The sequence below is a fragment of the Egretta garzetta genome, unplaced genomic scaffold (assembly GCF_000687185.1).
Source record: "Egretta garzetta isolate BGI_Z169 unplaced genomic scaffold, ASM68718v1 scaffold397, whole genome shotgun sequence".
Taxonomy (NCBI): Eukaryota; Metazoa; Chordata; class Aves; order Pelecaniformes; family Ardeidae; genus Egretta; species Egretta garzetta.
Genome location: NW_009260493.1, coordinates 4,131,316 through 4,157,394, shown reverse-complemented (window position 1 = coordinate 4,157,394; position 26,079 = coordinate 4,131,316). Strand labels below are relative to the sequence as shown.

The following is a 26,079-nucleotide window of genomic DNA, read 5'->3' as shown; positions in this document are numbered from 1 at the left end:
CAGCCAGCGGCGCCCGGCTCGGCGCCTTGGTGGCACAGCAAACCTCGCCTCTCCCGGGGGGGTTACACTGACGGCACCAGGGATGCACCTGCACTTATGTACATGGGGTGGAATGTTTTCCCATAGCTTTTCAAAGGAGTATATAGATCAACATGTTCACATAAGACCAAATACTTTTAATATATTTATAACTGTTTTATAAAGCTTTGAAAAAACTCACAATAGCACATTGTTTTACTTTAATGCTTTACGGTACTATCAGTTTAAAATCACAATCAGCACTTAAGTTATAGTCAATCCGGCAAACAAGAGACAAAAAAAATTACAAGAGTTAAGAACTGACTGATACATCCTTTATCTTTTTTTTTTTAACTAATGCATAAGTGCAGAATAAGATAAGATACTCTAGTTTAAATATCTTGTTTTACAATATACATTTTGTTCTAATTACGCAACAGTAAATCCCATGCTTCACATAGAAAAGCAATCCACAACATTAAGAAAAAAATTTACAATTTATGAAACAAAGTAAATAAATATTAGTATTACAGAATCAGAGCTGTACATAAAAGCTGTTCAGTTTTAATCATATAAAAATATGTTTTAGTGCAACCTCACATATATTGATGCTGTTTTGCTTTACATCATTTAGATCCAAGTGTCCAAAAAAGGAAAGAAATTACATTTATTACAAAGCAGATACACAAATTCTAAAATATGTACAAATTACTGCTAAAAAAATGCTTATAAGAATATAAGCAAAGTAAAGAAAAGGCACAAACATCTGTACAATTTAAAAGTACCAGACCCAATAAGAATTTCAAATTTAGTTTTGGTCAGGCTCATGATGACTTGTTATTTTATCTAATTCTTTTGATATAACAAAAGTATATATAATAGCAAACTACTGTAACTTAGAACAGGCATGCTGTAAAGTTGAATACTTCTTCTATCGCTAGAAAAAAAAAAAAAAAAGTGGGGTAAATGTATGGGTGAAAGTCTCCATGCATCTCAGATCAATGTGGCTTGCTCTTCTCAGATGACGGATCTTTTCTTTCCTGTGTGCTTGATGGGGGGTCGCTCCTGCTGTGAAAGCCCAACTGCCGGACGTCCACAAAACTCTTGCTGTAAAAGGTGGGATGGGCTAACGCAGTCCGTGATGTACCAAAACTGTCCTGTTCACCACCGTGCAAGTCAGGATGGGTGGCTGAGGCACAGGTCTGGCCCGGCTCAGATCCACTAAAGTGTTTAATGCTAAAATGTGCACTTTCTAAGGGTTTCTGGTGAGGCTCAGGAGGCCTCTGCAGCTGCTCCGCCCCGTGCAGAACGGCTTCTTCTGTGGCGATTCGCAGAGAGGCTATGGCTTTTGTACAAGTCTGTATGTTCTCCTCCTGCTCCCTCTCGGTGGCTACGACACTGTCCTCCGACGTGCTCTGTGTCAGCAACAGCAACGGAGAGGAGGGGGCACTGGAGGGAGCGGTGGGGTGCAAGCTGTGCGGAGAGGTACGTTTCTCGTGGTGCTTAGAAATACTATACGATTCTTTTGTCAGGATTTCTGCAGTTCCTCTTTGCTTCTCCTCAGAGCCCTCTCTCTGCAGGGCCAGAGCGGACGGAGGATGTAAACCTGAAAGGGCCATCGGTACTGAATGGACCATCTGGATACCCCCGATAGGCATCATGGGGATGGGTGCTCGGATCTGTTGCTGGGAGTGTAGTGGAAGATGACTGAAGACGTAGTCGCTCGGACCTTCGGGGAACGGGCTAGGCCCACGGTGCTCCATACCTCCTTTTTCTCCGTATACGTTGAAGTAAGGCCCCTGAGACAACCCCCTTCTCTGTAACCAGAAAAAACAGAAGAAATGTCAGCGCTGCTACTAGCAAAATTCTTGTCCAGCTGCCAAACCACCTATCTGCTTTCCTGTCTAACACAACCTTACATTCATGCAGCACCTTTCATCCAGATGGATCCCAAAGCATTTGGAAAACTCCACTAATTGCTTATCCAAACAACAGAGGAGGTTTTGCTTAGCTCAGCCCTACAGGGCTCATACCTCTGAGGTGAAAGGCAGTAGCTAGTTAAGAGAGTTCAGCAACACAATGCAGCAATTTAGGTCAGGAAGCGAGGAGCATTATATTCAACTGAAACAGAGGAGAGAATTTGGGGTAGATTTTCATTCCTCAAGAGAAAGCTGGCCAGGATATCCATCTTACCCTCTCTTTTGGCAGCCTGTGCAACCTGTGCTGGTATTGGCAGTCCGCACTAGGTATCAAGACTTTGCTGCAGAGAAATACACATCCGAATGCTACCTGCTCGCCACCACCACTTGGCAGTACGGGAAAAGTCTGACTGCGTGTACGCATTTTCTGCCTGATGAAAGATCCTGCCCTGGAGCTCCCAGAGAAAGCACTTGTTCCTCCTACCCTCCACCCTGAGCTTTATCCGGTCCTTGATGACAGGGGAGGGGTATTTCCATGGAAGTTCGAGCGCCTCTGTGCAATGAAGACCTGCGTTTTTATAGTCATTAAGACAAAGAGCACCACTCTCCCCTATCTGTAGTGTAAACAATAAATAATAACAAAGGCACAGGCACTAGCTGTGGGCGAAAGTGATGATTCTGTCGCAGGGAGACTCGCCCACTCATAATGGGATTGAGAAGAATGAGGGATTTTGTAACAGCTAATAAAAACCAATCTCACAATATTGACATTTTCAGTGCCTTCCCATTAGTTCCTGCCTTGGAAGAATGAATAGCTCCATCTCCACTCAGTATTAAACATGCCCTGGGCTTTTGGGTTTCTCTTTTTTTCATTCTTAACTTTTAAAATTTGTTTTCCATCTGATGATTAAGTATCATTTATTGCTGACCAGAGAAACAACGATGACAGAAGTGCAGGGTGACATTTTTATAATTGTGTGTGGGATTCGGCCACACAACTCTCAGGGACTCCCATAGGAAATTAAATGAACAAAAATGCTCATCTCTGCTCTGCAAATTGACCAAACGCCTATCACTTGCCCCAGAGCTCTGCTGCTACCACAGCCTTGGTGCAGCAGCCTGAGGACTGCGCAGCTAAATGCCAATGCATAAAGTGGCAGCACTTCACTGCTGGGAAATCCTTGCTCTCAAGGCATTAAGCAACCTCTTGATCCCATCCCAGGGAACTGGTTTAGGGGGCAATTAAAGATTCAGTTTCTGTGCTGCCCAGGGGCTCAATCTCACTGTGCTCAGATGCTTTGTCCGGTTTGATATAAATCAACGCTGAGACAGGAAGGGTGACCCATAATCATCAGACTCGAACTTAAGAGATGTTATTATTCAGAGACTAATCTACGTTGGGAATTTTCCTATTCAGAAAGTGAGATACTTGAGTCTCATAAAGAGAAACTGTCATAAGAAAGCACAGTGACAGCACGTTACACTGCTGAATGGGGAAAAATTTACAGAATAAACTGCAGTTGCCAAGCCACAAGACATAGTTGACCTACCCTGTCAGTCCTTCCTATCGCCAACCTCACCTCTGCACAGCTGCTTGCCCCCCTTTTTTTTTCCATCTTTGGTCTGTCAACCCGTTTCTCAGTCATACTGTCCTCTTGGCTGTTTCCTAAGCCATGACATTTATCACTATTGCCTCTCATGTGAAGTTGGGCTAAGGGAAATAGAGCAAAAGCAACCAAAAAAAGGACTAAAACTTATCGAAGAACAAACCTAGTCACACACAAATCTCTAATTGAGAAAGACACTGGCTCCGTGTTGTACCCTGCCACAGTCTCAAAAGGGAATAGAGCAACAGTCTGTCCTTGTCGGACAGAGGTGGCCAACATGAGAGAAACTGCTACACGCTTCCAGCTCAGTAGTATCATCCAATATATGTCTCACATGCGTAACTTTTACATAGACAGTGACAGTGTGTGCATGTCCACTGGGTGCCTTCCAAGCCTGGCTGAACACATATTGGATTATCTTTCTCTGGCAGATAAGTTTGGAAATAGCTAACCTAATGGTTACAGGCATTAATAAATGCTCATACCTCTTACCCTGCTTTTATTTCCTTTACCAATATTTTATTTTCACACCTACAAGCAGACACACATATACACATTCATGGGGAAAGACTGAATATTAGAGGAGCTGTCGTCTTTTAACAAACATCCTGAAAATCCAAAGACTTTATTCTGTTGACAGGGCAAGTATTAGATCCCATCGCTGAGCACCATCCAGAAAGTCACGGTAACTTTTTGCGGTGCAGTCAGAACAGGCCGTTGCCAGCGCAATGAGATGAACTCTTCTCTTTGTCAGGTGACGGGAGTCCAGTTTGTTTCCTATTAACTCTCATTTATGGCAGTTTAGCATATTTCGCTCCAACTCCTGATGGCATATAAATTCCCAAGCAACACTATTCTGTAGGAGCTTTTCACTAAATTCTCTGACCTGGTCATAAAGCTCGACCGCCACACCACACCCCCGAACAAAGCCATATCCAGCTTCACAGGTCCCCCAGAATGCCTCGGGAATGAGATAGGGTTTGCCCTGTATCTGGTACATCCCCCAAAACAGGCTATGAGGGATTAAGAAGATCGCACTTCAAAGCCAAGCACCCTTCACAGACAGTCTCCTGGCAGCCTCAGACCACAGCTTGCCAAAAGATGGCGGGTGGAAAACTATCTCTGATTACCATATTGCAATATACTTGCTTTTTAAAGTTAAAAACCAGAAAATGTTGAACGCTACTGTGAAATTCAATATCACAGCCTACTACCAATGTGCTTTCTAAAAGACATGATGCTTAATAAAGTGATTATGAATCTGTGTGGCCTTCAGTTTCAGGATCAGCTCAATTTGCAGTCCTACTGAGAACGCACCATAGCAGCCCATATACACCAGTGAACCTATTTGCAGTTTACCTGGACTTCAGCATCTTTATGCTGGCTCTCTGTACAGGAATACATTTCACTCAAGAAGATAAAGTATTGAGTGCTTGGGAAGGGATGTAATATCCATATGTCTGGGATGATCAAAGGGCCTTAAGTCCTATTGACTTTCAAGTGGATATAGAGGTGCCCTAACTTCCTTCAGCCCTTCTGAATATATCAAGACAGGCTTCAGACTTCAAAATGAATGAGAAGTGCAACAAAACAGCAACACAAGCAAAATCCACTACCTCCTAGAAGCTAAAACAGTTGCTAGGGACAAGTCTGTACCGCTCACAGCAAGACACATTAGCAGTCTCATTGTGTCCAGCCCTGGGACTGGAAGAAGAGGCAAAAGCTCTGGTCCACACTAGGAAATAGTGGGTGCGCTAGGAGTGGGGACAAGCAGGAACTGCATGAAACTGTTGGTGCTGGGTTCACAACGTAAGTGTTGTGGGGTTGGAGGGGAAGGTTGCTTCGGACTAACCCTATGTGGTCTCTTCTCGCTCACTTGAATGCCCCCTCACAGTTTAAGTGCACCTGCTGCACTCCTGGTGCACATCTGCTGCTTTAATTTCAACTGAAAATAACCCAGGTCACTTACTCCAAGACTGCTCTGCAATGTGAGTCAAAGCACAATAAATGTGACAACAGAGACATATGCCTGATCTAAAGTAAGATGCTAACAGACATGAATGCAGGGTGCACAAAAGCAGCCTTCCCATCTCCCCTCTTTCTCTCAGGACTGGCATAAAATGACTGGGGAGAAGAATCAGAGCCTTTCAATAACAGTGCCAGCCTCCTCAGAAAGGCCAGAAACCTCTGGCCTTGACAGAAGAGAAGATCCTGAAGGTATTTAGAAAGCCACGAGGATCTGTCTTTAAATTTAAAGATGGGCATTTAACTTGCCAAAGCCAAATGTGCACCAGCATCAAGCAGAGCCTTAGGCTACTTTGGAGAGAGTATCCTGTTGTAAGACTGGATCCTGTTATTAACTGTCAAAGAAAAAAAAAGTGTATTTTTCTGTATTTTTGTACAATCTACACAAATAGTTACTTTCCCCATGGCCTTTTCCACTTCCTAAAGAAATAATTTCAATTGCTTTCTGTGTGGTGCTTTCAGTGCCAGAGGACTTTATGAGCTCTTTGCACAGGACCACCAAAGTGCATGAACATTGAAGGGGAACTAGACCAGCACTGGCCAAAGAGACTAGAGCAAATACATCAAATTCAGTGGAGAAGAAAGAAAACTGGCCTCTTCTGGGACGTGTAGGCAGCAGAAGCACAAAACTCTCTCATTCCTATGAGGACTAGGAACTCAATGCATCTCTGAAAGAGGAAGCAGGATTGTAAACTGGCATCTGCATCACTGATGCAGTTGCTAATCATGTTCTGATTTGCCGGATTTCACTTTTCTGAAAGTGAAAATCAGCCTTTATTCCTTTTTCTCCTCTGACAGCTTTCATTTATAGCAAGCTCAGGTGTTATTTGTCTTCCCACACACGAGGTATAATAACTTGTGTTTCACCTAAACTCAGCCACTGTTTGGCTAAAGTATGTCTTCCAGAAAGGCATCAAGAGGTGAGGAATCCATCTTTCCTTCCTTGCAGTCGTTTGTTGAGATGGGCAATCATCCTCATTTGTCATTTCCTCATTTAAATTTGCCTGGGCTCCGCTTCCACTGATGCCTGTGTTCAGGTTCCAGCGACTGTACTGAGGTCTGGGCTTCTGTCTCAAAACACTCAACATGCCACTGAATTACCGATGCTTTCTGTAAGACAAATGATCTTTTACATTGGGCTTTTCTTTGCCATGTGCCTGATCCTACCTCAAAAATAAGGTAAGTGTTAAAAGCCCATCTGGCATGGCGGACTTTCCAAAAGAAGGAGCTAAGGGTGCTAAAAGAGTCCTTACAAAGTGCTAAACGCCTTGCTGGAAGGTGTGCATAACACACAAGGCAAACATTACAGCAAGAACTGTCAGATGGCCAAGGGTGACTGTTACATACCCTTTTGCCAGCATCATCGCACATCCAAAATCTCCACTACAGGATGACAGTGGAAGCATCTCATGCAAGACATTAGGGACTTGGGCTCCCTGCACAATGTCAGCTGTAGCATCTCATACAATCCCTTTCACTTGATACTAAGACATCATGACTGTTAAGCTGGTGGCTCTTTTGTGCTTCCTTACCTTGTCAGTAGGACTGCTGGCTGGGTTTGTATCCTCCCTCAGCTATGCAGGGCTATGAGAGCGCAGCAGGGTTTCAACATGCCCTTCCTCAAGGACCACTTAGTCAGCCACCCCGCTTTGCTGCTCTCCCCAGCAACTTGCCAGGCCACGGGGCCATGTCTAAGATGTGGAAGAAGTACCTGTGTTGCTCTTTTCCATACACATGGCTGCTCACATTGCAGCTTTCCCTTATCCCCCTGAAAAGCTCGGTCGCCACTTTTGGATCTGCCAGGCTGGCGGCATCTCAACTCTGTTTGGTCCACACCTGCTCCAGCCACCTTTGCCCAGCTGCATCCCTCACTCCCTTCCCAGGTGTGGGTAACACATCAGCCTGGCTCCACAGAGAAATTCACCGCAGAGCTCTGGAAACGCTGATTTTATGAGTTGAGGGTTCAATTCTTCTCCACAGAGAAGAACCACAAAGATTACACAAAAAGCCAAGAAGACTGGCAGTAGGGAAGCGGGGAGGAGCGCCCTGCCAGGAGGAGGGCAGGAAGGAAGGAGCCCGGCGGCAGTGGGAGCCTGTCACACCTCGCCTGGGCTGAACCCACACAAACCCAGCTGACGAGGCAGGCAGCGAGAGGGCAGCAGCAACATGGCGAGGGAAGCATGCTAAATAAATAAATAAAAAAATAAATGCATACATAGCGAGGCCGTTCCTTAACTCTAAAGACCACAAATCTATTTGTGGAGAGAACGCTTTGTGAATGCTAGGGCCTGTCAAAAGTGCCAAGTTGGCAGTTTCTGAGAGCTGATTTACCAAAAGGGAACAGCACAGACACCAGCTGTGCAAGTTTTGCATATTTCCATTTCCACCCAGACGGTTGTGTCCCTGTCGAAACAGCCCATCATGATGGTGCTTTCTGCAGGGCAGACAGCTGCCTGCTCCTGTCACACCATAATATCCTTTAAACTCCAGTCATAGATCCTGATTTCGATGGGCACCCTGCTTTTCCGAGAAGTTCCATTTATTTTAGTGTTTTTATTGCATTAAACAATATGTCGGTGATCGGCACCATACTGCAGTATCAGGGCCTTAAGCCCTGATCTGGGCTCAATCCCATCTGACAGTCTGGGAGGTAAAAGGTTTTACAGTGCTGTAACAAGCCCCACACGCCATGTAAGATTCCTGGCCCGTTTTAAAATAAAGATGGGGGCAGTTAATGTAAGCCAGCCTAATTTCATTTGAAGTTAATGGAGCTATTGAGGCTTGTACCAAGTGAAGATCTGAGCCTTAGGCTCACTCTATGGCATCTAACTGAATCAACATCTCGACTTTGTCCCCATCTATTCCGAATTTCTTGCATTCGTTACAGGACTTCCCGATGAGGCTCAAAGCTCATGCCTTCTTCTTCTATAAAGTTGTACAGTTTTTTAAAAGTACTATGCACAGATTAGGTAAGAGCACTGGTTTTGACAACAGGAGTGAAAATACTCTTTCATACTTACTGAATGCCCCACTGGAATAGACTCAGACTGTAAATATTGACCCATGGACAATGCTGGATTATGGTATAAGCCTCTCCGTGGAGATGCCGCTCTAACGGAGGCCATATATCTCCTCTCTCGCCTAGGAGACAAATCTCTTCGAACAGATGCATCTTTCCCTGGTGACATTGGCCTCCTTGGTGATAGGTGACGTCTTGGTGACACGTCCCGTCTTGGTGATAACTCTCTCCTCAGCACAGCCTCCTTCCGCGGGGAAAGGTGCCTCATGGGTGAAATATCTCTTCGGGGTGACAGATGCCTTCTGGGTGACAAATCCCCTTTTGGCATTAAATACCTCTTTGGTGAGTTATCTCTATAGGGTGAAGAATCGTAGCCGGGTGACGACTGTCGACTGGAAGGTGAGAGGTCCCTCGGAGATGAGCTGGGATCTAACGAAAGCACGTAATCCTCATCCATGCAGCTAGGTATGTCTAACCTGTCTTTGTCGGGCTCTGAATCGGTACTCTTGCTCTGGAAAAACCTCTGATATTCTGTCATCTGTGAGTCTTCACAGGAGTCGCTTGGTGTTATAAGCTGAGTGACCTGAATGCTAGGTAAGGTCACCAAGTAACTGATGAGGGAGGAGTGTCCCATGGAAAGGGAGCCCTCGGGGGAAGCCCCCTGAGATGCCCCAGCCGAGTTCACTGACAGGGAGGAGAACCGAGGGGGCTGCGGGCTGGTGCTTCTTGATCTGGTTTTTGGTGTCGAGTCTCCCTGAGTATCATCAAAATCATCCTCATCTTCATCATCATCGTCATTGTCATCGCCATCCTCTCCATCTGACTCCTCTGCATCAGAAAACTGGTGCTCTGCTGAAAGGCCTGCCAGGTTGCTACTCTTCTCTGCCTCCTGCTGCATGTCCTCCATGTTTTCTGAAACAGCCATGGCAAGTCAAAATGGTGAGCACACACCCCACTTCTTACACCTTCCACCGCATTCATTCCCCACCCAGCACACCCATTGCCATTGCTGGATGCTCTTCATCTGGGATGGCTGCATAAAACCATTCTTCACAGTCTCAAACCATAATTTTTCATAGAAATACCTTAAAACTCTACACTTGAAAGGAAGTATAAAAAGCAAATTCACCCTACCCCACCTTGGAACTTCACTAAATGTTGCGATCTCTTACATCTAAATTGAAAAGATTGGGAACTTTGTATGACAGAAATTATAACATCATACTTTAATTTCTATCTCCTCCTCCTGTATTTTAATAAAAAGTGTAATGCAGACAAGTGGATCAGATTTATTTTTTATACTTCCTGTTTATTAAAATGATGCCTCTTAATTAAAAAATGCCCCAAATACTCTTGATATATTTTCCATGCCAGCCACTGTGCGAAAGTGCAATGAATCATTTGCATACTCCAGAGGCCATTCCAACTAAATTAAATCATTCTGACATACCTGCTTCTTCAGTTTCAGCATCATCTACGGATGTCATTGATACTCCAAGCTCCAGGCATTTTTTCATGTGTGCTTTAGACTTCATATGTTTTGTCAGATTTCCTATGGATCAGAGATTAATCTAATTAACAGACAGCAGCAAGGATCACTCTCCAGGTCACGTTTTGGTATATCTTAAATCTGTTATCTTGCAGATGGGGTTTTTTAGTTTAAAAAAACCCCACAACAGATAGGGCTGACTCATCCAGCCCATTGCCCTCAGAATCTGTTTTAATGAGAGTGGGTTTTCACATCTTACAAGAAAAAAAACCCCAAAATTTCAAGTAAACTTAAACTCAGGGCCTGAGAGGTATATAGGCATCTCTCCAATTTTCCACATGACATTTAGGCACCCCAGCACGCTGAAAAACTTCACTTTTGGATGTTTTCTATCCCTGGGCTCAGTGTTTGTGATATGTACAGACAGCTCGGACATCGAAGTTAAGTCCAATGCACACCAGCCATTCAGGGTTCACACTCCTAGTTTCACTCCTTGAAAGTAGTACTTTCAAGCTAAGGGCTCTCCCATTTATTTCACATGTAGCTTCCAAATGTTCAGTGCGTTCAAAGCATTTTGAAGCAGAAGTACCCCACAAAAAAGACATTTATGGGAGATTCCTCTATGGAAGTTTACCGTCTAACTGCAATCTCTGACAGAGAGGAGCTGTACTTACAGCATTCACCTGGGATGTGGGAAATCCAGGTTCAGCTCCCTGCTTTAGAGTATAGATCTGAACCAGATACAGCAGGGATTTGAAATCAGATCTTCCATTCCCCTGAGGAAGCAATCTAACACTAGACTATTGACTTTCTGGAGTGCCTGTCTTGGTCTGTTTTTTCACAGATAAGAAAACTGGGTTGAGACTGGCCCCAAGAGACAGTTCGTGGCAAAGAATCTTGAGCACAAAGCACAAGCTGCAGAAACAAGAATATCACTCTAATCCATTAAGCACTTCAGTCACATTTGCAATACCCAACAGGGAAAGCATGGCACAGGCAAACCCAACCCAATACCTAGCCACAGTGTTGCTTAGCTCAAGGAAAGCACTCTGTGAATGTACCCATGTTGCTTTTGGGTCCCCAACCAGCATCTCCAGATGGTGCACGTGGCACATGCAACCTGGAGGCAGGAACACTGCACCACTCTGTTGGATAGTGGAGGTGTGCTTAGAAGCTCAGAAGCCAGGCTTCTCTCTTCTGACTTTCAGTTCCAGCTAGTTCAAATAATTCCCTTCTCACTAAGAGTTTCTTATCGTGCCTGTGAACTGCATGAGAAGTATAACTTGGCCACTGATGCCTCTGGATGGCTAAATGCTCAGGGTGTACACTGAAGACCTAAGTACCTCTGAAAGTCTGTCCCCTACTGTTCTCAGCAAAATAGCAACAATAGTTATGAGGCTGACAACTGCTCATAAGCAGTAATACACCAGTTAAACACTTCTTGTACTTTGAAAGCTAACTTAGCCTCTTCCTACTCATGCCCTTCTTGTGCAATAGCATACCACCTCCACCCCTCCAAAGAAGTTTCTTCTTCTCTGCCAGAAATGCCAGCCTCAGCAAGCAATTTCACATTTCTTTCCAGGCCATCTCTTTTGCCTGGAATGTCCTCTCTGAACACAGCTGCAAAACCACAATCGTCCTTCAAGTCCCTCCTCAAGACCCATTCCTCCAGCAATGTCAAATGTAAACAACAATCTGAGAACAGCTCAACAGATGGTCTATTGGGACTACCAGTGAGCAGCTCCTTGTCTTTGTCTCTACACCCCCATGAAAGTTCTCATCCTAAATTAGGTTGATGGGTCTACTACCATCCATCAACTATTCCCATCTTTGGCAGAGGAAGAAGTGCTGGAGTCATGGAAACTATTACAATTCTCAATCCTCAAAACAGCCATGAAGCTGCACTGGGATCTTGGGAGAAATTTCCTTCAGCTTCCTCTCTCCCCCTTCAAGTAAGTTCACCGCACTGGGAGCAGAATCCGTTTCCCTTCTCTGCCAAAGGGAAGCTAAGAATCTGAGAATCGGAGGCTCATTTGGGCTGCACTACAAAGAGATGCTACCAAAGAAAAGGATTTTTTTCCTTCTAAGGAGCCAGTTGCAATGCAAATCCAAATTCCAAAGAATATCATTATCCGTGGCCTCAGGGTGACAAATGGAAGCTTTTTTCTGTGCTGATAAACACATGTGAACACAAGCTATCAGATCTCTATTCATAATTAATGCCACAGTGGATGGAGTGGCCCATCTGGGAGACATACATTATTTATAAACTTGAAACTGACCCACTGGAAAGCCTGTGAAGGCATGTTTTCCTCAGCGGCTGATGCTCTGCTTCTACATTATGTCATAACAAGTGCACTCTCCTGGTAGCATTTAAGTGTTGCTGCAATTAAAATTTGCACCATGTAACAATTTTGGCAGAAAGTATTATTTGTAAGGGCGGTTCTTACACTACTACATTTTCTCCGCAGACAGATGGACCAGCCAAGAGTCTATAGCTCTTAATGAAGCTATACAGGGAGTCTTGGAGTCTCACAAAATCCCTGGATCAATTAAACAGAAGAGAAAAACCTCTCTCATGAAGTCCTGTATATATAAACACAATAATTTTACTCTGAAGAAAATTCTCCCCTTGACTGCAAATGGTGCTTTGATCCCAGATGGCAAAATAGCTCAAGATTTGTTTGGGAAGCAGCAAGAGTTCAGCAAAAAGGGTCAAGTACCTTTAGTTTTGAAGGCAAAATTGCACAACTTGCATACATAAGGCCGGACATCAGTATGAGTGCGGATATGTTTTTTGAGCATGCTTGGCTTTTTGCAGCGAATTCCACATTCTTCACAAATATACTTTCCTCGGCCACGACCTCTGACATAGACATAATCCTCATTTGATTTATACCTGTTGGAAGAGAGCAAGCATTTAAATCATACAGACTCTAGGTCACATACATGCACAGACATCACCTCTATACATCTGATCCTGATCCTGTATAAATTTCATCACCACAAATCCACACAACTCCATAGGAACTACTGAATTTTCAGGCTGGAACTCACAAAGTATCTGCCTTTCAGAGAATGCACTGGTCCCGATGTGTTTTAACAATATGAGACCAAAGGGTTGTAGTATGAGAACAGTATGAACACCTTGTCAAGAAACAGATTAGCTACCATTCCTATAGACACAGCACAACTCCAAACAGGAGTCTGCAGGTTGGATGTATTTCAGCTAACTGTAGTCTTGTACAACACAGGCATCTACCGCCACTGAAAACAACGTTGTTTTGCGGCACAGTGCATTTAACTATTTTAGTGTATTTATCCCCTGGGATCAGATAAACCACATCCTGGAAATGCCCATTTCTCCCCATTAAGCATAAAGGGAACACTGATGACTAGCAAGGATGTGTGCATTTACACTACAGATGCCTGAAGTCCCCAAAGATGGATCCCTCCTTAAGGGACACCAAGTTGAGTTCACTTGGGTACATGCTCCTTTAGAAATAAAATGGGAAACTTCCAACCTGCATACGTAGCAGAAAGCTGTTAAGGGAATTTTTCTTAGCACAGGCGTAAGCGTTCCATGCTATTTTTGCTGATTACATGGTGTGTAGTTAGACAATAAATAAGATATGCAAATCTATGTAAAGCTGCACATTGCCTTTACTATCATGATAAATTGTTAATACTAAAATCTAAAAGGGCCCAGGGGTTGTGCTCAGGCTGTTCTGAGGTTTGAATTGTGCTGGGCATTCCCTAGAGGGAGAATTTCATCCTCATTCACCCAAAAGTAAAATCCAGAAATTGCGAGAACGGAGAAATAGTATTTTTTTTCTGCCCTCTGTCCTCCATTGCCCTCTCCCTAAGCAGCACAAAGTACTTTCAGTCACCCTGCAGATGCGCAGCCCACAAAATATCATTGGTACTGACAGTCAGCGCTTTAAATAAATACGGGACTGTGTGAAAGGTTCTGTTAATGTGATGATAAGTCTACAAAAAGCAACTGGCAAATTTTGGGTTACAGAGCTGAAATATTTTTCAAGTGTGCTTTTCTTAGATGAACACTTCTTCCATATGTTCAGCTATATTACTGGCAATATAAATGCTGAAGCTAATAGCTTAGAAATGCATAAGCCACTGTCCTGTTGTCATGTCCATCTTGTTATCTATTAAACACATCCCTTGCTCTTTCAAATGTGGATGCCTGAATTCAGTTTTTTCATCTCCTTTCCAATAAAGTTGGCCCTCTCTCTTTTCTTTCATTGTCCCTGGCACCATGGGCAAAACTGGCATAGTCTAAGGTCATTCCATATTTAGCCATCTCTCTAGCAGTTTTTTTTTGTATAACATTTCTGGGATTCTGCTTTTCTGTCTGCCCCATTTCCCAGGTTCTCCTTCATAAACCCATGCCAATGAGTCCTAGTCATCTCTCTACCCACTGCTTCATCAGATACCTCCAGGCTTTCTCCTATAGATAGAAAAAATGTCCATTATTTTTTGAAAGGCTGCCATTTTATCTTCTTTTCATGACTCCTTACAGTCTGAATTTGCTGGGATGAGGTCTACCATATCACCCCTGACTGATACTGGTGAGATAAATGCTGTGTTATAACATGTGCTTTTCATATTGCTCCACGTCTGCTGTTCCTCTGCCTGACCTCATTCCACCAGCTTCTGTCACCTGTCAGATCCCATTGGGCGCAAAGACAATTAGACAAGATCTGTCTCTTCATCATTTGTATGGACAGTTCTTGGCCATAACTGACCTTGACTCTCTAAGTATGCTTCACCATGACTGTAAGAGAAATGACACACACAGATTTGACACCTAAAGAAAGCCTGGTCCAAAAACTGAAACACCAGAAAACTGAGTCTATTGTGATTATCTTTCTAGCCCCCGGAAATAATAGATCTTACTATTAAACTCGTGCCTCTCTAAAGCTTTCAGTAATTTCCCCCTTCCCACTACACAACTTTCATATAAGGACTATGGTCACTGCTGCTCTGAGCTTGTTTTGAATGGGACTCAAGTTAAAAAGCATTAACAAGCTTCAGAGTCCTGCAATTTCTATCCCAAATGCTATTTTATTGGGGATTTTCAATTAGAGTCCATTACTGACAGCTACAAAAAAGCAAGCATAAGCAACCTGTGAACACTTGCTGTCAGCTAATAATGTCATTAAGCTGGATGTCAGGTGAGCAGCATGTTTGCCCCATCCCTCCTCTCTTTTCACTTCATGCCATTAGTAACTAACTGTACTGCAGCGAGTACTGAACTTCAAATTGCTGCTTTTCTTTGAGGAACACTGCTTCATATCCCATCAGGCTTTTGCAGTCACAGATGATGGAAATCAGATTTTGTGATTCGGATAATTTCATTCGAATCAAGCCACCTGCCAGAGGTAATAACAGGGTTGTTAGCTTCTTCCTTCAAATCCCTCTCTGCTGCAATGCTTACAAACTGCTCTTGTTGGTCTTTGGTGCAGCAAGATGGTGATGTGCTGTGGCATCTACTTTTTGGCTTACCTCCATTCATTCTGTTCCTTCAGCTTCTCACTCCTTCCCAGCCCCTTCTATTTGCTTTTTGCCCACCTGCCATACGAGCGCTCCACTCCCCTGGCACAAGGCAGCTGCCCAACTGCACTTCCCTGCCTAGCAGACAGGCTGTCCCACAAACCGAAAACTGCCACCCACCGATCTTTTTCAGCTATGGATTCTGAATTGCCGCCTTCACACTTACAAACCAAAAGCAACCTAGAAGCCTAAGGAAATCCACTCCCCAAGACAAACAAAAAACAAAATGAAAATACCCTGCTGAAACAAGATATCACCATGCACACTTGTGTGCCCAGGGGAGAAAATGTGAAACAAAAGACGACAGACATTTGCTGCGTAGTTCGTGCACCACTTGGACGTACTGAGATGACATGAAGATGAGCTTGGCGAGAGTAAAGCAGAACAGAGTACAACAGAACAGGTCTACGAAGAGCAAAGAAGCACGAAAACCCACCCATGCTAAAAACTAGTTTTCAGAAGTCATAAACAAAAAACCTGAAGAGGAGGACAAATTCAACAGACAGGACAGAAAACAGTGAAAGACATGGTTATAGTATATAAAGAAAATTAGACCCATTTAAAAAAATAGCCAAACTAATTAAAACAATTAATCTACCCTTCCACAAATAATTCCTATAAAATGTATGATAAAATTATGATGTATAAGAAAAGAGTGGACCCATTAACACTACGTCATCTCATTCACTGTAGCTTTGCAGGTTATATGCTCCTATGGGGAAGTCCCAGTCTATTGCATAGACTACTTGTGCCCCATCCCCCCCCCCTCCAGAAATTAATGTGCACATCAAGGTTTCTTACATTTTGTTCTACTCAAAGGATAACTAAACATAGCCAAGTATTACTAGGAGACATTTCCAGGTGACATGTGAATTGTACGTCTTAATGCATAGTTTCATAGACCTTATTGGTACACCAGGAAACTTAAGACAAGTTAAGGTGTAAGTAACATACAAAGTTTCTTAAAAAAGGTGTTAGATGGCAGAGGCATTTTATAGAGTGATCTGTTGCAGCTCACACTGATCTGAATCATCCTTTAAGTTGCTTTTCTTAACACACTTTTACTCTTCTGACCCCTCATCACACAGCTTACATCAGTGCAAACTATCTTCAGCTGGGTGATCCAAATTCAGAAATGATGCATAGCGGGAAGCAGGCAAGTTTTGTACTTCAAAGTGAGTGTGAGTTGAAGCAACAACTCTTTAAATTTCTTGTAAACTTAGGCTCACCCCTGAATTTGGGTCACTCTTGTGCAGCCAGCTGACTGGCCTGGGTACTAGGACAACGTACAACGACAGAGAACAGCCAGGGTCAGGGTGTCTGGGCCAGCATACCTATCACAATCTCCACAATAACATTTTCCATCTTTCAGGCAAGACGTAGGCTCTACTCCTTCAGTGTTGCAGGCTACAGAGAAATGCCAATGTTCATTTCATGGAGGCTATCCAAGCAGAGCCCAAACACATAATGTTAATGAAGGACAACTGAGATTCTAAAGGGTACAAACTGACAGGAGAAGGAAATGGATGTACGAATTTCTCACGTTTCCATCCTGATCTATTTAGTTACCCCAATAAAACAGTGCTGTGAGACCATCTGAGTTTGGTAAGACTGAAAAACACATCTTATTCAGCCACCTGACTATTCACTACTAAGAACTGGCCAATTAATTGCATCGTGTCAGAATTCTGTAAAAGAAGTAAACCAATATCTTCCATTTTAGTGTACTGCAGAGGCAAACAAGTGTCCATTTAATTTGCTTTTTATAACAAGCTTCATAAGCCTCAAAACAATGCTAAGGAGCTTATTTGTTTCTGTTACCACTTGAGTGATAGATGGCCCTGGTAAAATTAAACATTATTTTCTCAACCATAAATGACAGATCTATGGATCAGGCTTAGATACCATAGATTTCACTGTCATCTTACATTTTATCCCCAAAATCCAACCTCAGTAAATAATAAAAAATTACAAGAATAAGCATGCCTAGCTAACTCATTCAAGTGAATGGAGGTACACAGAGTCTAAAAATGGAAAGACATCCTCATGGAAGCCATTAAATACAAAGAAATGGTATAGAAAATATCAAAATGTTAACTGTTTATCCATTTCTTTATGACTTAAGGAATGAAAGTAAAAATTTTGAGTGAGTGCTCTCACTCAGACAGAAAATGTAATTGTCCTAAGCAAAGAAGAGCCAAGAATAAATGTATAGGTACCCTGTAGTTTGTTTTCAGACTCACGTATACACAAAAAGGGAAGAGGCTTGGGAGCTGCAAGACATGGCAGGAATACAGGAGACTGTTCACATCCTAATTCATTCATATTCATTTTCAAATCTATTTAAAATGACAGGCTGAGCTTGAAATTTTCAGTTGCGTTTTCTTACCCTCCTTCAAAGATTTTAATTCGTATCGGCTCAGTTTGTTTGGATGTAATGTCTTTATCTCCATGAATGTCTCCTTTTACTCTTTCTTTTATAATATTCCCCACTACTTTCTTTTCAAGCTTGCTGCCAAACAAGAAGAATGGCTCGTGTTTCATCTGTAGAACAAAGTCAAGGAAGGGTGTTACTGCTGGAGCACACAATAAACGCACACTTCATTTCAAGTACTTTTAACATTCCAGGTCAAAGCCAAACTCTCGTTTCGGTGCAACTCTATAAGATGAATTAATTTCTCCCATTTAATTTGACGGAGAATAAGAGAGGGGGCAGCATGGACAAATTTTTACGAGAGGCTTGACAGAAAAGACAGCACCATATCTTTCCTCAGAAAAAAAAATCATGGAAAATAGAAATGGAAAAGCCTTAGAAGGTAATTTATTGCCATTACAGAATTTTCCCTGGCACCATTATCTAATGCTCAGTCCATGAGGAAGAGTCCATATGTAAAAGACATTAAATGGATCTGAAGATCCTTACTCAATTTTAACTTAATCTTTACTTACAAATGCGCATGAATGTTTCTGTCTGATACTGTTCAAATCAGGACATAGCAAAAACAAAGGATGAAATAAAAGGAGATATTGTATCAGGCTCTGGCACGCATGAAGGGAGGGCTTTAAAAGTCTCCCTTTTTACATCTGATTTTGAAAATGGAGACAGAGACAGCAGAAGTAGCAGAGCTTGCAGAAGGGTAAATTGAGGCTCAAAAGTTGTCACGGCAAGATGTCAATGTCTGATTTCCCAATGGGGAATGTTTTTTTATAAAAAAAATCATTAACTCACATTTCATAGATTACAAATATTTTCTCAAATAAAAATATACTAATTTAATTTTGTTAAAACCTCTTATTTACCTGAGCAAACTGCTTCCATGCACTTGATGATGTCAGTTTACCAGCTCCAGGTCTATGCATAGCAGCCAGAGTGTAGATTTCTGTGGTGGTTTTTTGCTTGGACCTTAAAAGTGCTAAAGTGGTCTTCGTACTTAGCCCAGATGGGTTTGGGTTACATGAACTTATACACCATGAAGCATAAACAGAAGATTTGAGGGTTGGTTGCTGAACATAATTGGGTTTCGTATAGTTTAAGAAACACCAGCTCACAGTAGTAGTAGTGCGCAGACTTGGGAACTGAAGGAAATGCTGGAAATCTGCTACGTCTGTCAGAAGAATGGTTGAACCTGTGACTTTCCCACTGGTATTGGACGACATCTGGACTAACATCCCAAGAGGCAATTTTTGATGTTTCAGTTGCTCTTCTGGCTGAATTTCTCCTGGTGGCAATGAAGACCGCTGTGGACTCATGCTCATATCTGAGGCTGTTTCATCCACATCCAGTTCTTCTGGAGAGTCTCTTCCTTCAGAAGGGCCACTGGACTTCTGCCCTGGTGATGCGGAATCGAAACTGCAAAGTTTCTCCCTGCTCAGTGGGAAAGCATCAGCTGTTGGTATGCTGACAGGTGGAAAATCTTGAGATGATGAGGACGACAGTGGTGAAGAGGATGACATGGATGGCAGACTTTCTTTTGGCTCAGTAGCACAGCTCTGCCTTACTAGTTGAGGCTTCTGCATTCTTGGGAAATCTTTCTTTATATCTGAGTTAGTTAACTCAACTGCACTTAGCTCCTCAACTATCTGCCCATACATTTTTTCTTCTTTGACTCGTTTCTGCTGCTTGGTCTCCATGAAGAGCTCCAAGCTGCTGGCAGGTGAAAGCATTCGTTTGCTTCCTCCCAAGGTAGAAGCCATGTCAGAACTGGAAGGCAAACACAGGGGAATTGGTGGCTCCAGTCCGAGTGGTAGCGTCTGCGGCACTTTCCACAAAGGATATTTTTCTAGCCCTCCATGTTGACCCAACATCTGAGCTATGTTAAATCCAATTCCTTGCATGGTTGCATTAGTTGCCAATGTTCTTTGAGAAACAGTCTCATCAACTTTACAAATTACAATTGCAGGACTGTTGCTCTGTCCAAGGATCTGGGAAATGCTTGTGTACATGACACTACCATAAGATGGCACATGGGTTTGAATCCTGACAGGAACAACTGTTCCTGGCAAAGACTGTACAGATCCATCACTCGGGGAGTCAAAATCTGACTGAAGATGCTGCTCAGAGGAGGTATCTGTTGGTTTAATGCTATGGTCTGACTGGTACTTCACAAGGGTATTTTTTGAATACTGCCCAGATGTTCCTGAGTAATGCTGGTACGCTTGCTCTTTAGCATGCACATAATCGGCTGGTTTCTTTCCAGTAAGCTCTGGCGTGTGTTCCAGGTGATAACTTGGAGGAACATCTGTTTGGAAAGGCTGTTTGACGTAAGATTTCTGCAGCTGTTGTACAAAATGATGCTGGAAGTGTAGAGGTTCTGTGCATGACTGCCACAAGACAGGCTGCTGAGATGGTGGTAAGTGAACCATGCAGACAGCTGGATATGGGAACTGAAACAAGGTGCTATGAATAGGGGGAAATGGGACTTTTTCCTGATGTGCAAATAGCTGCTGCTGCTCTGATGGATGTTTGTTAGGAATATAAGGTGCTTGTTGGATCAAGGGAGTCCTTAACATTTCCGGGCTTTCTGCAAGAAGAGCCTGTTGCTGGGCAAGGTGGGATGAGCTATTACTAAGCTGAGCACAAGAGCCAACAGCCTGTTTTCCAGAGTCGTCTACCTGAATGGGCTGAAGTACAGAGGAAGGGGAGTGATGCCAGGCAAGCTGGGAGGAGCGAAGACCAGCCTGTGCATGTTCCATCTGCTCCTGCTTTATACTTTGTTCTGTGCTCTGATCAGTCTGGGAAATCTCTGGAAAACCGGTGAAGGAAGCCTGGCGAACCAAGAAGCATTTCTTCCTTTCTCGGGATGGAGACAGTGCCGTAGTAGGTGTCCCAGCTGAAGAGGCGTGAGACAGGTTCCCATAATCAAAGGATTTACTTCGGATCTCTGGGATTTCAGCAGCATGAGGACAGGGCATCTGTTCAGATGAGCAGCGTCTCATTTCCCTCTGATGGTGATGCCCAGGGACAGAAAGTGAGTAAGCACCAGCTGGAACTGTTAAAAACTCAGACTGTTTTCCAAACTCATCTTGCTTGGGAGGTGTGATGAACTTCATATTCTCTTCTCTTTCAAAGGACATTGAAAAACTCGAACTGTGGGACAAATTACTTTCTTGGCTAGGGCTGCGAGAGAGGCTCGTACCTGTGGACTCAAAGCTGGATTCTCCAGAGGAGTGCTCCATGTCAGCCAGTCGTAAACGCTTCTTTTTGGGTGGTAGCTTTTCAGCTGGAAGTTGCGAAAGGGTTTCACTTCTCTGGGGCCACTGGAATTCCTCAGTGGGTCTCTCCTGCTCTTTACTCTGCACTTCTTTATCTTTCTCAGGCTTATCTGGCTCTTCTGTAACACGAATTTCAGGTACCTGTATGTTGTGCTGGCGAACCAACCTGGGCTGCATATGATATGGCTGAGGTTGCTGGGATGGAGACGGCTTACTGGTGTCAGCATTTTCCATTTGGGGAGCTCGGTCTGGGCTCATAGGGGACTCGCAAATCTCACTCTCGCATGTTTCAGATGGTGAATAGATCTTTTCCTGCTGGCATGCAATATGTTCTGTAGATTCAGATCTTTCAAATGAGTTTGGCCTGCTCAACGAATTTGTGTGCTGAATGACAGAGATGACATTTCCAGGGGGTTTTCTAGCCAGTGATTCTGCAGTCTTTTCTTGCTCTGCAGTTAAGGATGAGTCTTCCAGAGAAGCTGCCGGGCTTCCAGACTGCAAGTAAGGCCTGCAGATTTCAAAACGCTCCGCATGGCAATGAGCAGCATTGTCCAGGCCTTGAAGGGCAAATCCGCTCCTTGGCATGTCCTGAATTTGGGATTTGGGATCAAAGTCCAAAGGCTGAATTCCCCCAGTGGTGCCAGTCGTACTGCTGCAAAGCATGGGACTGTCCTCCTCATCTCCAACACTCTCTTCTTTCCTGCGCTTTCTGTTTTCAAAAGTTGTTCCAAGCATGGATGGCACTGCTTGAGACTGTCCAAGTGGATCAACAAAGTACTCTCCCCCCTTGTTCATCCCACCTAAGGATGGTGAGTCCCTGTAGTTCTGCTTCTGAGCTTCAAATTCTTCCCACTTTCTGTAGTGCTTTCCACTGGCTTCATAGTCATAAAAGGTCTTGTCTCCTTTCTTCTCTTTTAAGGATGGTCCTTTGTCACCTGCTGCCTGTCTGCTGGAAGCAATAATGATATTTTTCCCTGGTCTTCCATGATAGTCTGAATCTGAGTGCCCTTCCTGCACAGAGGGCAGTTCAAAGGCAGCCTGTCTTCTCAACATCCTTTGGTGGGATATTCCCACTGTCCCAGGGTAAAATACATCATCTGAGCCAGTCATCTTCTCATCAAATGAATGGCTTCCTCTCAGAGATGGGGGAATACTTAGGTTGTTTGCAGAAGAGGTTGGCATGGAGTTACTTCTAATAAGAGGCGAGGAATCTACTGGGGGCTCTAGAAGGAGGGGCACATCACCCTGCTGATTGACTTGGTACAGGTTGGATTCACTCTTGATGGATGATGTGGTGGTCTGGGATTGTCTAGATTCTGTATTGCTGCCTGGATAAACTTGTGTAGATTTAATAGTGCTCAAATTACTGGAGTCAATGAGTTCTTCTTTATTTGGAGTCAGCTGAGAAATATGTTCCTCAAGCATCTTGATATCTAATCTGTTATTTAAAAGAGGTAATGGCTCTGCTTTGCCCTTTCTACCCATTAAACTGTGTTCCTGATTTGTTGTGGCTACTGTTAGTGCTGTCCTTTGATTAATCCTATAGAACTTCCCAAAGATGATCTCTTCGTAAGACTTTGCATTAGTATTTGGTGGGCTGATTTGCTGCTCAGCACTTTCTGAGCGGGAAAAATAACCAGAGTCAGTGCTTCCTTTACTGTGTGGGCTCAGGAGGTTTAACGACTGCTCAGAATCTTGCCCTTTTTTCTCTGACAGTCTTAGTGCAAGTCGCTGTTTAACTGTATGAGAGTCATCAGACTTAGTACTTAAGGATGGGGTTTGCAACATATCAGAGCCAATATATGGTGAACTCTCACTGGATAACTGAATTCCACTTTTAGGGATAATCAAAATGGGCACTTTCATTGGCCCCACCAAGGAATCTTCCATGGAGGAGTGAAAACTGCTCCTGCTAGAAATGTCCAGGGGGAGCTGTGGGACGGGGCTCAGTTTGTCAGACCCTTCCACTAGGAGCGGGGTCTCCTCATCAGTGTCCGTGCTCTGCTCACCATCTGAATGTATTTCAGCTTCCACATCGATGTAACTGGCATCTAGGTCCAATTTAGAGACTGCTGACTCTGTGAAAGGTACCAATCCTGCTTTAATTGCGTGAGCATGTGACTTCCTGTGCTTGTAAAGGTTGCTCTTCGTCTTGAAGGAGAAACCACAAGGAACACAAGGGTATGGTCGCTCCCCAGTATGAGACCTAATATGCTTTTTAAGTACACTAGGTTTGGCACAAGCCCGATTACAGTAAGGACAAATGTACTTGCCAGGCTTTTTGGGTTTGTGCTCCTTTTTGTGAGCATCATCTGATTGTTCTAAAGATTTCTGTGAATATTGGCTGTATGCAGGGTTCAAACTTGAAATCTTCTTCCTGGAGAAACCTCCGCTATGGCTATGCATATGGAAAGGAAACAAGTCCTCTGAGGCAACTGATTGCAAGTGGCTAGGAAACTGCCACGGAGGGCCTTCCAAGCTCTGATGTGGCTTTATGTTGTGCAAGAAGCCTTGTGGCAATGAATGCTGCGGGAAAGAAAGTGAATGTTGACATGAGTAAGGACTTGGACGATGCTGTGGATATTGCTTCTCTGTGACTTGCTGTGCAGCTTCATTTGATGATACCAGTTTCCCAGAACTAAAAAGTTGTGCTGATGCTGTGTTTCCAATTTGCTCGTGATCTATTTGTGGTTGCCTCTGTACTTCTTGATTGCCAAAAGTGCTCATCTTAATAACAGCTGAATGTTCTTGCCTCCATCTACTTGGTACTTTAGCAGTTTCTCCAGACCTTGAGGTAGCTTTTTGCCCTATAGCTGTGTCCCCAGAGTCCATTTTGTTACACAAGGTCTTAAGTGCTAGTTCACTTGAAAGCTGTGCAGACACATGGAGTGTGTCCAAAGCTGTGCTTTTTAAAGTTTTGTTGCTCCCATTTTTCCAGGGCTGTTGCAAGTTCACAGACTTTTCTTTCTCTTTGGAACTTTCCATGCAGTAGTCTATAGGCATTAGATTTGTGTCTGTACACTAATGTGAGTATTATACAGTTCTGTTCATGGCAGAAACTTTCCTAAACAGTTTATTATACATTTGCAAGGACTTGTTATAGCATTTGGACATTTTCCATTGTTATTAAATACTGAGATGCAGAATGACCCAGAGATATTTGTGATCTACTAGAGCAAAGTTCTCTTCACTTCTTCCATGGTGACACAGCTATCTGTAAGGAAAAAGCAAAAACAAAGAAACCACACACACCAATTAATACAGCTGTGTGAAATAACATTGATCCAGTCAGTTGCACATTCAATTTTCATGAAAAATATTGAGGGACTTAAGTAAAGGTAACTACATTTCACAAAACCCCCTTTTGTCAGGAGACATGGTAAAGACTGGCTCCAGAGATTGCACACAAGTGTAATCACTACTCAATGAAAGCCTTAGGAACAGAAAACAGGGATCTAGACTTTCCAAATTGAACAGAAGCTTTGGAAGGCTTTCTGGGGACAGTTTAAAGGCTTGATTCTCAGAAACGCCACCACCTACTTTCAAAGCTCTTTCAGCAAATCGCTGCTGAAAATGGTGTCCTAACACAATGTGTGGGAATTACCTTATCCAGTATTACTCACCTACAGTTGAGACATGCACGTTAGTAACCTGGCCCTACTCTAAAGTTAGAGGAGGGTGATCGGTACTTCCAGAGGAGAACTCTTTCCATGTCATGATAGGTACTTCAGACATAAGGGGATGTCTGTGCACATGGCCCTCCACTCTGGAAATGCCTGCTTCTCACTGTCGGCTAGGCAGAAATCCTAGATGACTACCTTGGAGTATATACCAAATTTTAAGATGGCTGAAGCGAGGTACTTCTTACCTTAGACCATCTACCTGGTTTTACAAGAAGATCTTGATCACTCTTTTAAACTACTTTTAAACAGTCAAAAAAAGAGACATCAAATAAGCGTTCTGAGCAAAACACTGCTTGCGTACCAGTACCTTTCCACATCTCCATCTTCCAATCACTATATTAAATTTTAGTGAGAATGTCTTACTAGAGGTAAAACACGTATTAAAGAAATGAGCTATGACTGTGTTTATGTGCCTTTAGCATTTTAGATTTCAATGTGGATATTTCCATCCAGCTATATATGTACTGTTTATGCTTAAATGCACTGGGTGTCCACAATTGTATTATAAAGAAAAAATGCTCAGATGTATGATTTTCATAGACAAGTACAGCATTTGAATTCGAAGAACAATGTAGGTTCCCTGCTTCCATATTATCCAAACACATGATATTTTCTGGACGCTACAGTGAGAATTATCAGGACAATCATGATTTTACAATAGTGAGAGTTAAAAATCAGCATTACAGATATACAGATATTGGAATATTTTCATTCCTACAGTGGAAAAACTGAATTGTTCAAATTTCCTGTAATAAAAAAAAAATACAGTTATAAGAAATTCTTGATATTAAGCATAAAGCTGAAGAAAGTTTTCTATTCTTTACAGCAGAGGCCTGAAAATTTCATTTATCCATCCACTGGAAAAAAATCACATTGTATCTTAGAGGTCTGAGCAACCACATTTTGAAGAATAATGAGTGTGAGTCTTTTCAAAGTATTTAGGTTTCTAGTGTGTAGATGAATAACTGCAAGTCTGAACTGATGCAGTCTCACCTTCCTGAATCAGTCAAAAGAGAGCTGCCAATGTCCCTCT

General features: G+C 43.1%; 1 protein-coding gene across 1 annotated transcript; it reads right to left on the bottom strand.

Moving 5' to 3' along the window:
• Positions 1–232: 232 nt before the first annotated feature.
• HIVEP2 (HIVEP zinc finger 2) lies at positions 233–25,682 on the bottom strand. The gene is made up of 7 exons (XM_009644311.2): positions 24,987–25,682; positions 18,952–24,577; positions 18,041–18,195; positions 12,801–12,976; positions 10,039–10,140; positions 8,590–9,500; positions 233–1,835 (listed from the first exon to the last, which is right to left on the bottom strand). Exons 2-7 carry the CDS (start codon positions 24,364–24,366, stop codon positions 1,017–1,019), a joined length of 7,578 nt encoding a protein of 2,525 aa, XP_009642606.1. The 5' UTR covers positions 24,367–24,577; positions 24,987–25,682; the 3' UTR covers positions 233–1,016.
• Positions 25,683–26,079: the final 397 nt, after the last annotated feature.

Excerpts from the sequence above, each read along its gene's own strand:
- HIVEP2 (XM_009644311.2), bottom strand. The coding sequence starts at position 24,366 with ATGCCTATAGACTACTGCATGGAAAGTTCCAAAGAGAAAGAAAAGTCT. Across the intron at positions 12,977-18,040 it reads ATTAAAATCTTTGAAGGAGG|GTATAAATCAAATGAGGATT; the intron begins GTAAGAAAACGC and ends CTCTTCCAACAG. Across the intron at positions 1,836-8,589 it reads CTATTCCAGTGGGGCATTCA|AGAAGGGGGTTGTCTCAGGG; the intron begins GTAAGTATGAAA and ends TTCTGGTTACAG.